The sequence below is a fragment of the Desarmillaria tabescens genome (assembly GCF_030435595.1).
Source record: "Desarmillaria tabescens strain CCBAS 213 chromosome Unknown EV420scaffold_44, whole genome shotgun sequence".
NCBI classification, from domain to species: domain Eukaryota; kingdom Fungi; phylum Basidiomycota; class Agaricomycetes; order Agaricales; family Physalacriaceae; genus Desarmillaria; species Desarmillaria tabescens.
The window spans coordinates 41,068-55,345 of record NW_026848343.1 but is presented as its reverse complement, the minus strand read 5'-3'; the positions used below and the strand labels follow the sequence as shown (position 1 = coordinate 55,345).

General features: G+C 49.3%; 5 protein-coding genes across 5 annotated transcripts; 2 read left to right on the top strand and 3 right to left on the bottom strand.

The window, feature by feature from the left end:
- The first annotated feature begins 5 nt into the window (after positions 1-5).
- Positions 6-3,448, top strand: EV420DRAFT_1767518 (uncharacterized protein). The gene is made up of 4 exons (XM_060480924.1): positions 6-84; positions 147-620; positions 675-952; positions 1,002-3,448. Exons 2-4 carry the CDS (start codon positions 305-307, stop codon positions 3,426-3,428), a joined length of 3,021 nt encoding a protein of 1,006 aa, XP_060326090.1. The 5' UTR covers positions 6-84; positions 147-304; the 3' UTR covers positions 3,429-3,448.
- A 538-nt stretch (positions 3,449-3,986) lies between these two features.
- On the top strand, positions 3,987-5,832 carry EV420DRAFT_1647698 (Cys/Met metabolism PLP-dependent enzyme-domain-containing protein; the record flags this gene model as incomplete). The annotated part of the gene is made up of 11 exons (XM_060478065.1): positions 3,987-4,006; positions 4,062-4,176; positions 4,228-4,253; positions 4,307-4,349; positions 4,403-4,549; positions 4,599-4,617; positions 4,674-4,991; positions 5,047-5,171; positions 5,227-5,542; positions 5,598-5,698; positions 5,749-5,832. The coding sequence occupies 11 exons, from the start codon at positions 3,987-3,989 to the stop codon at positions 5,830-5,832; spliced, it is 1,314 nt and encodes a 437-aa protein (XP_060326089.1).
- Positions 5,833-6,323: 491 nt separating this feature from the next.
- EV420DRAFT_871120 (kinase-like domain-containing protein) lies at positions 6,324-7,710 on the bottom strand. The gene is made up of 5 exons (XM_060483809.1): positions 7,448-7,710; positions 7,214-7,390; positions 7,092-7,160; positions 6,839-7,039; positions 6,324-6,785 (listed from the first exon to the last, which is right to left on the bottom strand). The coding sequence occupies exons 1-5, from the start codon at positions 7,622-7,624 to the stop codon at positions 6,456-6,458; spliced, it is 954 nt and encodes a 317-aa protein (XP_060326088.1). The 5' UTR covers positions 7,625-7,710; the 3' UTR covers positions 6,324-6,455.
- A 4,348-nt stretch (positions 7,711-12,058) lies between these two features.
- On the bottom strand, positions 12,059-12,881 carry EV420DRAFT_871033 (uncharacterized protein). Its single transcript, XM_060483808.1, has 3 exons — positions 12,517-12,881; positions 12,163-12,459; positions 12,059-12,110 (listed from the first exon to the last, which is right to left on the bottom strand). The coding sequence occupies exons 1-2, from the start codon at positions 12,754-12,756 to the stop codon at positions 12,277-12,279; spliced, it is 423 nt and encodes a 140-aa protein (XP_060326087.1). The 5' UTR covers positions 12,757-12,881; the 3' UTR covers positions 12,059-12,110; positions 12,163-12,276.
- On the bottom strand, positions 12,395-14,237 carry EV420DRAFT_1568396 (uncharacterized protein). Its single transcript, XM_060474167.1, has 5 exons — positions 13,610-14,237; positions 13,049-13,548; positions 12,842-13,000; positions 12,517-12,819; positions 12,395-12,459 (listed from the first exon to the last, which is right to left on the bottom strand). Exons 1-4 carry the CDS (start codon positions 13,950-13,952, stop codon positions 12,781-12,783), a joined length of 1,041 nt encoding a protein of 346 aa, XP_060326086.1. The 5' UTR covers positions 13,953-14,237; the 3' UTR covers positions 12,395-12,459; positions 12,517-12,780.
- Positions 14,238-14,278: the final 41 nt, after the last annotated feature.

Here is a 14,278-nt window from a genome sequence, read left to right as displayed (position 1 = left end):
AACAGGTCCGGGAACACGGTCCGAGCGCCTCGCGTTGTCCTTCATTAAAAGAAACGTGCTCAAGTCAAATCCAAGGTACATTTCGTGAGTTTCGCATTCAAAGTTGAAATAAAGCTTTATACTGACTTTATACTGTGCTTTTTTAGTGTGAGAAGTCTTGGACTATGAAAATGTGCCACGTGCTGTACCAAGCCTTATCTGATACCGTCACTGATACCCAGTAACCGACTGCTAGTGTCCTCCGTCGCTAGTTTTCGTTTGGCATCTCTTTAGTTTGAAAGAATTGAGACTTCTTATCATCACTATGGCTAGTAGCGACGTCGATAGTTGCTGTGGTCTCCCTGACTGCGGTATGCGTAGGAGCGAAGAGTCTTGTGATTCGCATGCAGCAGTTCCAACCCCAAGTAAAGCCGAATCCCAGTCAGTCTGTGCTGACAGCTGTTGTGCTGACAGTTGCTGTGCTGAGCCGCCTCTTGAACCGAAAGTACCGCTAAACCAACCAGCCCAAGAGACCAACCAGCCATGCTCCTGTTGTTCCGGTGACGACGATATTGATGATAAGCCGGCGACGGCGTCCAAAGCAGAGTCGATTGCGCTGCAGACACTGTCTATTCGAAGCAGTAAGCTTTCACTCCAGATCCTCGGTACTTCATTGTATGCTGACTTAGCTCCAGAAACTTCTGGTCGCGAGTCTTGTTGTGGTGCCCCTTGCTGCAAGAGTCCGGTCAGAAGAGGGAGACGCTCTAGATTTTCATGGAAGAAAAAAAGAGTAACCTGCTGCAGTGGAGTTGACGAACAGCGCGCCAAACATACTACCGTCGCCGATCCGTCACCTGAAGGTCAGGATGGGCAGGAAAAGGTTCTAACCCTCATGATTACTGGGATGGATTGCCCAGCTTGTTCCCCCAGAGTCGAAAGAGCCTTGAAAAATCTAGGAATGGGGGACATCAAGGTACACAGTTATCTGTGGATGTACATCTCTATCTAACATTGCGTGCGAGGTTGACTTTCTTGGTGCTCGTGCGAGCTGTACCTACATCAGCGGCTCCACTGACCCAGAGACCATTCGACACAAGGTGGAAAACGCTACCGGGTTTCTTTGTACCATCGCAAGCTTGCGAAATGGTCAGCGAACCCTTCGCGTTTCGTTTGCAAGAGCTGGTACGCCTACCTTAGAGACCCTTCAAAATCTTCTCGGCTGTGAACAGGAGATTATGAAGCTCTCTAAAACCGACTTTCGCTTCACAATTGATTCTTCTGCACGCTACCCGACTGCGCGCGAAATTCACGCTGCTCTGCTTGACAAGGGATGGGTAGCCTCTCCTATCAATGAAGACGATGATGAGGCCGCTATCGACGAAGCAGCCAGGCTGGATTTTCGTCGCTCGATCTCGCGCTTCGTCCTTTCTGCAGTCTTCACTATCCCAGTCCTGGTTTTAGCGTGGTCTGATGGTCGCGACAGCCAATTCGCCCTCCGTGGTGGGATTTCTCTTGGCCTTGCATCGTTAATTCAAATATTTTGTGCTGGACATATCATCGTCGCCGCTGGGCGTGCGGTCATCCTTGATCATCACTTGGACGCTGACGTGTTGATTACTCTATCTTCCCTCTCTGCGTTTCTGTATTCCGTTGTCAGCTACGGATACAACGTTGCCCACCATCACGTCGATCTCGATAGCTTCTTCGAGACAAGCGCTCTGCTCATCACGCTTATCCTTCTTGGTCGTCTAATTTCGATCTACGCGCGGAACGCTGCTAGACGAAGTTCTATCGGCCTTACGCCTCCACCTGTTGAGGTTGCCCATTGGCTTGATCCCAAAGCCGCTGAGGGCGTCCGAGATATTCACACGGCTTTACTAGATATCGGTGATACCGTCGTCGTCCACGCCGGAGAAATCGTTCCGAGCGATGGTATTGTCTCCGCTAACATGTCAGATATCGACGAGTCGTTGATTACTGGGGAGGCCGTTCCTATAATCAAAGGACCGGGAGCTCCAGTCCTTGCAGGAACCACAGTTCTTGGTCCGCAATCATTATATGTCCGCTTATCGAAGACTGTACAAGACAATTCCCTTGCAGAACTACGCCGCCTCACTACAGAGGCACGTTCGTCCCGAGCCCGTATCCAGGACACAGCTGACCGGATGGCACAACGGATCATCCCCGTTGTACTCGGTGTCTCTTCCATCGCGTTCCTCGTGTGGGCCCTAGTCCTCAAGTATGCAAGGCACGAGTCCTCAGGCAAAGCAGTCGCAGATGGTCTCTCCTACGCCGTTGCAGTATTAGCCTTGTCATGTCCGTGTGCCCTCACATTATGTGTCCCTCTTGTCATTCTCTATGCACGGATCGCGTCTCAAAAGCCGCCATTTTCACTCCTCTTCAGATCGTCTGCTGCCCTCCAACATGCGCGTATAGTAACACATGTTATTTTCGACAAGACGGGGACCTTGACGACGGGGAAGATGAGAGTAGTCGAAGCGGTTTTCAACAAGGATAATAACGCAGGGATTGCTGGAGGGCTGATCAAGGCTCTGGTTGAGGGATCGGAACATCCAGTTTCCGCTGCTGTGGCCAGATACTTGGCTGCAGAAAGTGCTTTAGTGGAGGAGCTTGACGATGTAGAGACCGTTGTGGGGAAGGGTATTCAAGCCAACTGGAATGATTCTATTGTTCGTGGCGGAAGCGTTAGCTGGTGCGCAGTGCAAGATGTTGATGGCGTAGTCAATATGCTGGACGCTGGAAAGAGCGTTTTCGCTGTTACGATTGACGATGTATTCCTCGCAGCGTTCGGAATGGAGGATGACCTCCGTCCTGAGAGCCCCGAGGTCGTGTCGTCTCTGGTGGCGAGAGGGATATTGGTGTCCATCCTCAGCGGTGATCACCAGAAGGCTGTTGACGGAGTATGCCGCCAGCTCGGAGTCAAAGGTGTTCAGGCGAAGGGCAACTGCTTACCTGAAGACAAACGCGATATTGTGCGTATGACTTCATGGAGTGCATCCTGTGCCCAGGACGACGTGGAGTTTGGGCACGATGATAGCAATAACCGTGCGCGTACGCAGGAACGGTCACGACAAAAGAACATCGTAGTCTTCGTGGGTGACGGGAGTAATGATACTGCAGCTCTCGCCCAAGCGGATATTGGTGTGTCCTTGGTGTCAGGCACGGCTATAGCCATTAATTCGGCAGATGTCGTTATACTTTCCGGTGGCCTCAAGGGACTTCTCCAGACTATCACGGTATCGCGCATGGCATGGAGGCGTATTCTGCTGAGCCTCGCCTGGGCGCTGTCGTACAACGTTCTGGCGGTGCTGTTTGGATCTGGACTACTTGTCGAGGTCCGCATAGAGCCGCAGTGGGCAGGACTGGGTGAACTTGCATCCCTAATGCCGGTGTTGTTGGTCGCTCAGTCGTGTCGTTTTTTCAAGTGAAGGCTGAGAGCAGGCGGCATGAACGATCGTGAAGAAAAACGAATGAAGAATTTCTCGGAAAGAGATGTGTGTACTCATTATTTATGATGCTTAACATGTGCGTAGCGTGCCTCTTCGGAGCCTCGATCTTTTCTTGTCAAATGGAACTATCATTCCTTTGTTGAATCTTGGAGGTCCATGTTTGCTAGCTTCCATGCCGGCCGATAAAGCCGATCCCTTTTCTTCGCTCCACCATCGCCGCTGAATATCCAGTTTACCTCCTGTCTAATTTTCCCTTCTCTTGGCAGCACGGGAGCAGCCACGTTGGTCTCGTTATCTAAGACCAAATCTTAAATAACTTTGATTGATACCCCGCATTCAGTCAGATTCAGTCGAATCATGAGTTCGGAATCTTAGGTCAAATTAGCGTACAATGACGCCATACAGATGCATTTCAAGAGCAGCCGTTCTGGACAGGTTTCTCACGAAGCACGCAATTATAGCGAAAATCGCATTTAAAAGGGTTATAGCCTCCGCCTACGTACTCGTTATCGATATCCCCAGTCTCTCAGTTCATCGATGGCCAACTCATTTTACAAGTAATTCTCGTTTACTAGCTCTTTGGACCAATGTCTGAGACGCTTTTGCTAACAGGGAACCCGAGTTTGACACTATCCAGCTGCACGGTGGACAGAAGCCGGACACTGCGACCAACGCGAGAGCTGTACCAATCTATGCATCCACGAGTTTCGTGTTCAACAACTCTGCTGTACGTCGCCAGTTTTCATCGATAAAGATCTTCTTGTTCACCGTTACCTAGCATGGAGCTGACCTCTTCAACTTGAGGTATGGTTTCTGAATGATTACAGATGCTCGTGTAGTGATATGCGAGCTTTCAGGGCTACTGGGAACATCTACTCTCGGATCGGTAACCCCACTGTTGTGAGTGATATAGAAGACCTTCTTTTACGTGGCATGTCTCAGGTTCGATGTAGTCTGTTTTTGAAGATCGTATAGCTGCCCTCGAAGGTGGTGCTGCCGCTGTAGCAACCGCTTCCGGTCAAGCCGCCCAATTCCTAGCCATCTCAGCCATCGCTGACGCCGGAGACAATATTGTCTCTAGTTCCTTCCTCTATGGCGGAGTAAGTCGGCTTGCTAGCTTATCAGAACAACCACTTAAACTCCGAACAGACGTACAACCAATTCAAAGGTACGAAGGAAATTGGTCAGTTCTGGCTGTTACTTGTATCTTATCCGCTTCTACAGTGACGTTCAAGAAGTTCGGCATCGGCGTGAAGTTTGTCACGGACAACGACCCGAAATCCTTCGCCGCCGCAATTGACGATAAAACTAAAGCAATTTACATTGAGAGTATCACCAACCCTAAATACAATGTCCTCGATATACCCGCCCTCGCCCAGGTCGCCCACGACCATGGAATCCCGTTGGTTGTAGACAACACCTTTGGCATGGGCGGATATTTAGTCCGTCCCATCAATTTCGGCGCCGACATCGTTGTCCATAGTGCTACGAAATGGATTGGTGGTCATGGCACGACTATCGGAGGCGTCATTATCGATGCCGGTTCGTTTTTTTCTCTTCGTTACCACGATACGATTCCTTCTCACACTTTGAACAGGCAAGTTCGACTGGAAGAAGTCCGGCAAGTTCCCCGGATTCACCTCCCCATCTGAGGGATATCACGGTCTCGTGTTCTGGGACACCTTCGGACCGGTCTCTTTCGCAGCCAAAGTTCGAACAGAAGTGAGTTCTTTGCGTACGCGACCCTGAATATCATTCTGATTCTCGTGTCTTTAAGCTCCTGCGAGACATCGGCCCAGCCCTGAATCCCTTCGGTGCATTCCTTATCTTGCAAGGCTTGGAGACCCTCAGTCTTCGTGGGCAGCGCCACAGTGAAAATGCTCTGACATTGGCCAAGTGGTTGGAGAAGCAGCCACAGGTTACATGGGTGTCGTATCTCGGTCTCGAGTCGCACGAATCGCATACTTTGGCCAAGCAGCTTCTTCGGCCGGACACTTTCGGCGGGATGCTAAGCTTCGGGGTCAAGGGAGGAGCTGTTGCAGGAAGCACGCTCGTTGACAACCTCAAGCTGGCTAGTCAATTGGCTAACGTTGGTAAGTGATAACTAAGCATGATGTCGGCACTGGATTCTTACCACACTGGTGATAGGCGATGCTAAAACCCTGGTTATTCATCCTGCTACAACGACACACGCCCAGTTGAATGAAGAGGAGCAGAAAGATTCTGGTGTTACTCCCGACCTAATTCGGGTAAGTTTACGCTCGATAACACTCATTCTTCTTGCTAACTTCCGGTCTAGGTTTCTGTCGGCATTGAAGCTATTTCAGATATCATTGCTGATTTCCAGGCAGCGCTAGAAACTGTGTCAAAGGCAGTAGCATGAATGAGTTCCTTTAAGGGCATATCGAATGTAATAACTGTATACTTATTTCAAAGCTTTATGGGATGGCGGGCGATATCTAAACGGTAGAGCATATACCAATGAGATAATCCTGATACCCAGAATCCTGCAGATGAGATGCAGTTCCCAGTGTCGAGCTTAGAGTTCGAGCGGATAATGAGGATTGGCTCAAGTCTAGGTAGTCAATTGCACCCTCGGCGCCCACACGAGGAATTGTATAGTCAAAAGTGCACTGACGCATGCCGTGTTCATAGTTTACCGTTTATCCATTCGCACAGGATGGTTCGGTCGTTTAACTTTATATTCTCAACGATTGTTGCACCCCGCTTGCACATTGTGTAAGCGGTATGTGAAGGATGATATTGGTGGTACACTGAAACCGTAATGTTTGGACATACAGTAGAGGAACAGAGCGAGCAAGACAACGGTACAGAGCTAACAACGAGGATCGACGAGGTTTCTACCTAATGAAGGGAAGGGTCATATATGTATGCGGAGCGAGGGTGGGACGGATGGACGGAGTATACACCACATTCGACTTCGAAAGTCCGAAGGCGTGAGCATAGAGGCCCTATTCCAGTCCAGACACGTTGATCCGGCCAGGATCAGACATCCTCAACATTCAAAAATGGCGGTAGACCCGAAGGTATAACCAATTTGCCTTCGACCAGAGGATCACGAAGTCGCGTAAGGATAGACTTATCCCACTTCGTCACTGGAGGTAGGGCGTCGTCTGTTGCTTGAAGAGACTCCATGAGATATTGGAGAGTTGGTCGTTTCGAAGGTTCGTGAGCCCAGCATTGTACCATAAGGTTCCACCATAAATCAGTCTCCAACAGGTACCTCGGAAGTGGGGGATGCTCCTTCTGGACGCAGACATTCATGATAACGGCGCCATCAGGTAGGCTGCCCCAAGGTATCGACCCGTCGAATACCTTGTAGAGGGTCAGAATCAATCAATGGGTGTGAAGTCTCCTGGAACGCGTACCTCAAAATACGCACAAGCCAGTGAATATACATCAGCTGAAAAGCTGTTAGGATTGGCGTTGAGGACCTCTGGTGCCTGCCATCTTACGGTGCCACCCTTCCGCGATGACGATGAAGTTCCAAAGGCTGTAACACCCATCACGAAGGATATACCAAAATCCGCAATAACCGCCCTGTGGTCGTCGGTAATCAGGATGTTATCCTTAGTTCGGTTAAGCGCGATGGATATCTGGAAAAAATGCTATGAAACGCACCCCTTTTAGGTCACCATGAACGATGGACATTTTATGTAGGTAACCCATACCACGCGTGATGTCTAGAGCCTACTTATTTATTAGAAATATGTTGAGGAAGAAACGAATAACTCGATTCTTACGAGTGTGTGCCGATTAGGATTGGTAATATTGCTCAGATATTGACGGAGAGATCCGTTGGCCATGAATGGCGACACCAGACAGTAGGAAAAAGGAGCAGCATCGCGGTAAATGCCATAGAAAGGTAGTACATTGGGGTGATCGCACTGTCCCCATATAATGGCCTCTCGTCTTATTTTCTATAGAAAGAACCGTGAGACTGACTCTTTGATTCGTGAGAAGACGAGGCAACGCACCCGCAAAACTTCCTTGATATTACTATCACTTGTGAATATTCTCGCTTGTTTGACGGCAACTCCCATTCCGCCGACCTCGCCTTTCCACAACTCACCAAACTGTCCTAGAGCAAACGGATAATCTCCTGTCTTTCTGAAGCCTCTGAGCATAATACATCGAGGTACGCAGTCGTACATGCGCGATAACTTGAGGGAGGTCTTGAGAAAAATGTATTTGCATGACAATGGGAGACCCTGTATATCTAGAAGCTATCCGATGCCGAGTTAACGATAAAACTTTCGATGGAAAACAGCTCCTACATCCTGAAGAAAATCCAAAGTTGACTGCGCTTGCTTAACAGTTATATCTGATAATTGGTCATCTGATTTAGAAAGTGCCGTTACGACCTGCTCTGCCATTTTGTCTGTCGTAGCATCGAGAATGTGTATGGGTTCCGACTCTGGCCTGTACACGTCTAGAAGCGCGTCTACAATAGCCTGCCCCTGTGGGCAACTGGAGTATAAGAAATGTGAAGGGAATCTCACCTCGTCCTTCCGACTCTCATCTCCAACTAAAAAGAGAGTGCTGATGTTGGCTTCTCTCATGTTTTGCTCGACTTCTGAAGAGTAAGGGCCGAAATACGCTGAATTCCGCATGGCTGTATCAGACGCATGATGTGCGGTCCTGTGCTCGCTCAGTTCAACACCTTGAAAAGCATTCAAAGCTTTGGTGAATTAGGTTAGGTGAGTGCTTCGGCATATGCGAATGAAACAGACTAACCTGGAGAGTGACCATAATAACGGTCGTCGCTGTGGGGTGGTCGGAAACGGTATGTATCTGCAGGATACAGAACCCCTTCTTCGTCATCTTCACGTCGGACTCTGTCTTGACTAGGTGTTGAGTACGGGCTGCTTGGAAATGTGGCCTGCTTCGACGGTGTCTTGTGACTGACATAGACAGGTACACCGATAGCCTCTATGTGGGAGGGTTCCGTGGATGAAGTGGATCCAGGTATCCAGCTAGCTGGGCTTGGGGGAAGACTGAGATCCCGGACCAGCGTTGGTGATCGTCCATTTTCTTCCTCTTCAACAATGGTACTTATCTCCCTTGCTGACTGCAATGGATCCTGTACTGTCACCACATCGGAGACAAAGGATGCCTCCATCCTCTCTGGGCTGGCCCTAGTAGGGGGGAAATAACTTGGGGAGCTTCTTCTCCTCTTTCTAGGTACTCGCGCCGCATTACGGAGAACAAATGCCCTCATCTGCTCTGGACTCGGGCTGCTAGCAGGGGAGGGAGAATTTGGGGTCGTGTACTTCGCCCTAGCATCAGGCAGTCGTGGCTGAGGTGTTTGAGGTGATAGCGTAGGGGGTAAGGCGGAAGATAGTGGCGTCGATCCGGGAACGAGGGCATCGGTGTAAGTTGTGAGGTAATCAGAGCCAGAAGGAACGGGAGTATATGTCGAGGAATTCAATTTACGTCGCTTCCTTGTAGGTGTTGGTATATTCGTTACACGATCAGGATCTGCTTCTTTAAATCTCGGAGTCAAAGGATATCGATCAGGCAGTAATCGTTTGCGCAAAGGGGTGTCCTTTAAGACCAGAACCTCATCTTCTTCAGCTGTCAGGTCATGATCGAGTATCAGAGAGTTGGAGCCAATTGGACAAGGAAGAGTCATACGTACCTCCGGTGAGCACAAGTTTGTGCATTGCTACCAATCTGACTCCTGAGCGCAAGTTGCAATGTGGGTGTTACGGCTGAAGACCCTCCCGCTGGAGCCTTTGCCAGCTGTAGAAGTGATAGGGAATTACGTTTCTCTCAGTTTTCCGGCATCGACACGGCCCGTAAAAGTTGCCCCAGAAGTTTTGATGGAGGAACGAACAGTTCACTACAGTTTCCTAAATCTGCCATGATTGTAAATGTACATTCGTCTCTGTTCGCTCACCTACCAGCGCCCGCCAGCCTTGTAAAACCTGTCGATATCAAACTCCTCTTTCCAAATCTGCTGATCACTTACTTATTGGAGATTAGCGTCTGGCTGCAAAGCGCACCCCTTTGCGCAAACATTTCTTCGACCTGGGCTTGTCGCCGAGATCTACTAAAGAAGCGGATGCCTATTCGATTAGTAGTGAGAGTCGTATAACAAGTGCACCATCACCTACAAGGAACTTGAAGCTGTGGCGGTGCTGGTCATCCATCCTGCTACAACGACACATGCTCAACTGAACGAGGAGGAGCAGAAAGATTCCGGTGCTGTGACTCCCGATCTAATTCGGGTAAGTTTATGCTCGATAACACTCATTCTTCTTGTTAACCCTCAGTACAGGTTTCTGTCGGCATTGAAGCCATTTCAGATATCATTGCTGATTTCCAGACAGCGCTAGGAACTGTGTCAAAGGCAGTAGCATGAATTCCTTTAAGGGCATATTGAATGTAATAACTGTATACTTATTTTAAAGCTTTATGGGATGACGGACGATATCTAAACGGTAGAGCATATACCAATGAGATAATCCTGATACCCAGAATCCTGCAGATGAGATACAGTTCCCAGTGTCGAGCTTAGAGCTCGAGTGGATAATGAGGATTGGCTCAAGTCTAGGTAGTCAACTGCACCCTCGGCGCCCAGACGAGGGAATTGTATGGTCGAACGTGCACTAATGGAAGCACTGTAGTACTGAGCGGCCCTCTACCCCACATATTTGCGCTGTATTCATGGCACAAAAACGGTAGCTATTGATACGTGCGTTAGTGCACGTTCGACCATACAATTCCCTCGTCTGTGGCGGCCGAGGGTGCAGTTTTACCTTAGACTTGAGCCAATCCTTCATTATTCGCCTCCTTCATTTATCCTTGTGCAAGCGTTATGAGTGAGTGGAGAGATGATATTACCGTAATTTTTGGGAAATACAGTAGAAGAACAAAGCAAGACAGCCAGTGAACTAACGAGAATCGATGAGCCTTCTGGTATCTAACGAAGCTCAGGATCACGTATATATGGGGTGAGGGCGGGACAGATGTATGGATCACATCTCACTTTGAAGGTCCAAAGATGCGGGTACCAGCACTGTTCCGATCCCGTAACGCTGATCGAACCTGGATCAGTCAAGCGGGAGAGGGGGAGGCGAAAGCGAAGACAAGTAGAACAGTGGAAGAAACGGTGGGAAGGGAACCCGAAATACGGCCGCTTCGCAACGGCAAACAGGATCTCACCATCATTGAAGCCCACACGCCACCTCTGCGACTTGGCAGGCAAGCGCGAGTTATTCGGCCGGGTTCTACAATGCCGCATAGGACACGGATATATAGGCGAGTACTACTCCCAATTTGTACCATCCGAGAACGTTGACTGCCCATGCGGCGAAAGGTACCAGACGCGTGAACACATCATACGTGAATGCCCCTTATATGAGGACCAACGGGAGGAGCTCCGAAAAACCTCAAGGTCGCTATACTTGCCGGATATTCTCGGCACGAGGGAGGGAATCGAGGCACTAAGCTAGTTTATTGAGGACTCAGGGGCGTTCACAAGGACGGGAGAGCCACGAGCCCGAAGGGTGATGCCAGAATTCGAAGAGGACGAAAGAGAATGGTGGGAGGACGAAGAAGGGGAGTCGGAGGATGAACACGGATAACCCCCAGGAGGAAACATCCTCCCTGAGAGCAAACCATCACACCGAAACACGATGACGCTCGCTAAAACCACGGCCACGGCCACCCGCAGATCGAAAAGCACCCGCCCGAGCCAAGGGCAAATAAACACCTCACAAGTCCATTGCTATACTCCACACACAATGCCAACACGCCCGAGTTTGGAAAATAGAGTACTGAATGGAGGGATCAGGTGCAAGAGGGAGGAGGAAGCCTGAGCATCGGCCCCGCCACCGCGTCTCAGTAGATAGTTTACTTGTTGCGGTTAATTAAATGCAGAGTCCAAAAAAAAAAAGCGAGAGAGGGGGAATATTCACACGGTGGCTGTACGGAGGGCGACTTTTCAAAAACTGGGTGAAACGAACTGAGGCGTAGGCTTGGTTGCCGTTATCCTCTTTTGGGATTCACGCAGTGGCTATACGGAGGGTGAATTTTCAAGAACTGCGGGAGACACCCCCAAAAATGGTGGTAAGCCGGAAGGTATAACAAATCTTGCCTTGGAGCAGAGGATCGCGAAGTCGCGTCAGGATAGTCCTGTCCCATTTCGTCGCCGGAAGTAAGGTATCTTCTGCCGCATCAAAAATTCTGCGATACATTGGAGAGTTGGTCGATCTGAAGGTTCATAAGCCCAACATTTTTCCATGAGTTCCCACCATAAAGCAGAAGATTTAGTTGCCGCCAGGTATCTTGGGTGTGGAGGATGCTTCTTATGGACGCTGACATTCATGATAACGGCTCCATCAGTTAGGTTGCTCCAAGGCATTGTCCCATCAAATACCTTATAGTAGGAGGTCAGAGATCGGTGGGTATGGAAAGAAACATATAAGTACCTCAAAGTACACACACGCCAGCGAATATACATCGGCTGAAAAGCTGTTGGGACTGCCGTTGAGGATCTCTGGAGCTTGCCATTTTCACGGTACCACCCTTCCGCGATGCTGATGAAGTTCCGAAAGTCGTAACACCCATCATGAAGGATATACCAAAATCGGCGATAATTGCTCTATGGTCGTTGGTAACCAGAATGTTATCCTTATCTTGGTTAAGCACAATATATATTTGGAGGAAATGCTCTAGAACGCACCCCTTTTAGGTCACCATGAACGATGGACAGTTTATGTAGGTAGCCCATACCATGCGTAATGTCTAGAGCCTACTTGTTTGTCAGATACCAAAGAAACAGCGACTGACACAATTCTTACGAGCCGGTGCCGATTAGGAGTAGCAAGCATTGCTCAGATATTGACGGAGAGGTCCATTGTACCATGAATGGCGACACCAGACAGTAGGACGAAGGAGCGGAATCGCGGTAGATGCCATAGAAAGGTAGGACATTGGGGTGATCGCACTGCCCCCATATAATGGCCTCTCGTCTTATTCTCTATAGAAAGAAATGTTATGATGATTCCTTGATTCGCGAGATAATAAGGCGACAGACCCGCAGGACTTTCTCGATATCACTATCACTTGTAAAAATCCTTGCTTGTTTGACAGCCACGTCCATTCCTGTGATCTTACCTCTCCATACGTCACCAAAATGTCCTCGAGCAAACGGATAAGCGCCCGTCTTTTTGAAGCCTCTGAGCAAGAGACATCGAGGTACACAGTCATGCATGCGCGATAATTTGAGAGAGGTCTTCAAAAATGTAGACTTGTATGAACATGGAAGACCCGACATATCTAGAAGCTAACCGATGCTAAGTTATTGATCAAGTTTTCTGTAGAAAACATTTCCTACATCCTGAAGAAAGTCCTAAAGTGACTTGCGCTTGCTTGACAGTTAAATTTGATAGCTGGCTGTATATATCTGGTTTAGAAAGCGCTGTCACGACCTGCTTTGCCGTTTTGTCCGTGGTAACATCGAGGATATGCCAGGGCCCCGGTTCTCGTCTGCATGCATCTAGAAGCACATTTACAATAGCCTGTTCTTATGAGTAACTAATATATAGAATATGTGAATAGAACCCCACCTCGTCCTTCAAGGCATCCGCAAGCGATCCAGAGACACTGCCTGTGTATCCCATTCTTGCCTCAACACTCTGAGGAAACGCAGAAACAGTGGGGAGGGTTGGTAATGGTTTACCAAAAAGAGTACTATCCGTTCCACTACTAACCAGTGCTTCGTTGTCGGCCACTATCTCATTGTCTTGCGTAATATGGGATAAAGAGGCTTTATTTGATGCAACTTCCCCGGAAGGAGACGGCGGAGAAGAAAGCTTGCTGCAGGTATGGTATCGCGAGGCTGCATCAGGCGCTTGATGTTCAATTATGTCCTCGACGCTAAGTTCAGTATATGCACTCAAAAATTTGTCCGTATTTTGTGAATCTGACGACGTGCGAGGGGATAAATCATATGCGTCCTGCTGTACAAGTGATCCAGAGATACTTGACGACGGGCGATCCTCAAAGTCCGGTTCATCATTCTCCGAGTCCTCCTGGTCTATGTCATCGTCAATTGGCATGCGGGTTTCTGGAATTAGGTGAGATGAGCACTAGTGTCTGAGAATGAACATCACAAGAACCACACTGACCTGGGGAGTCAGTCCAAGCGATACGACCATGACGGCGGTCGTCACTCGGCCTATAGGGTGACCGAGTGCGATATGTACCCGCAGGATACAGAACCTCTTCCTCGCCATCTTCACGCCGAAGTCTGTCTTGACTAGGTGTCGGGTATGCGCTTGGAAGCGTGTCCCCTTGCTTCGACAGTACCCCCGGAATGAGGTAGACAGGTGCATTGGCAACTCCTACGTTAGCGGATTCTGCTGATACAGGCGACGGCGCGTCGGAAATATGTGGGACTCGTAAGGTATATCCGTCGATTGGTGTCATGTCAGGTGGGCTTGATGGAGGACCAGGATATTGGAACAACATTGGCGATCGTCTTTCTTCTTCTTCTTCAACAACGATACTTCTCTTCCTCGCTGGCTCCGATGGATCCTGCGCTGTCCTCAATTTGTCACGAGTAAGGACTCGGAGAAGCGCTGTGCCCGGGTTAGTCCTAGGGGGCGACCTCACGGGTTTATCAACCAAAAAATAACGTTTCACGCTGGATGGAATGACTCGCTGGGCTGAAGCCGGAGGTGTTGCTGTGGTAGCAGACGATTCATCATCAAAGGAAATGTCAGGAGGAGGGGGTCTATTGGGTGGCGGGATGGGAGCAAGTGCCGGCGGTGCATCATGTGGATTAGGCATCTCTT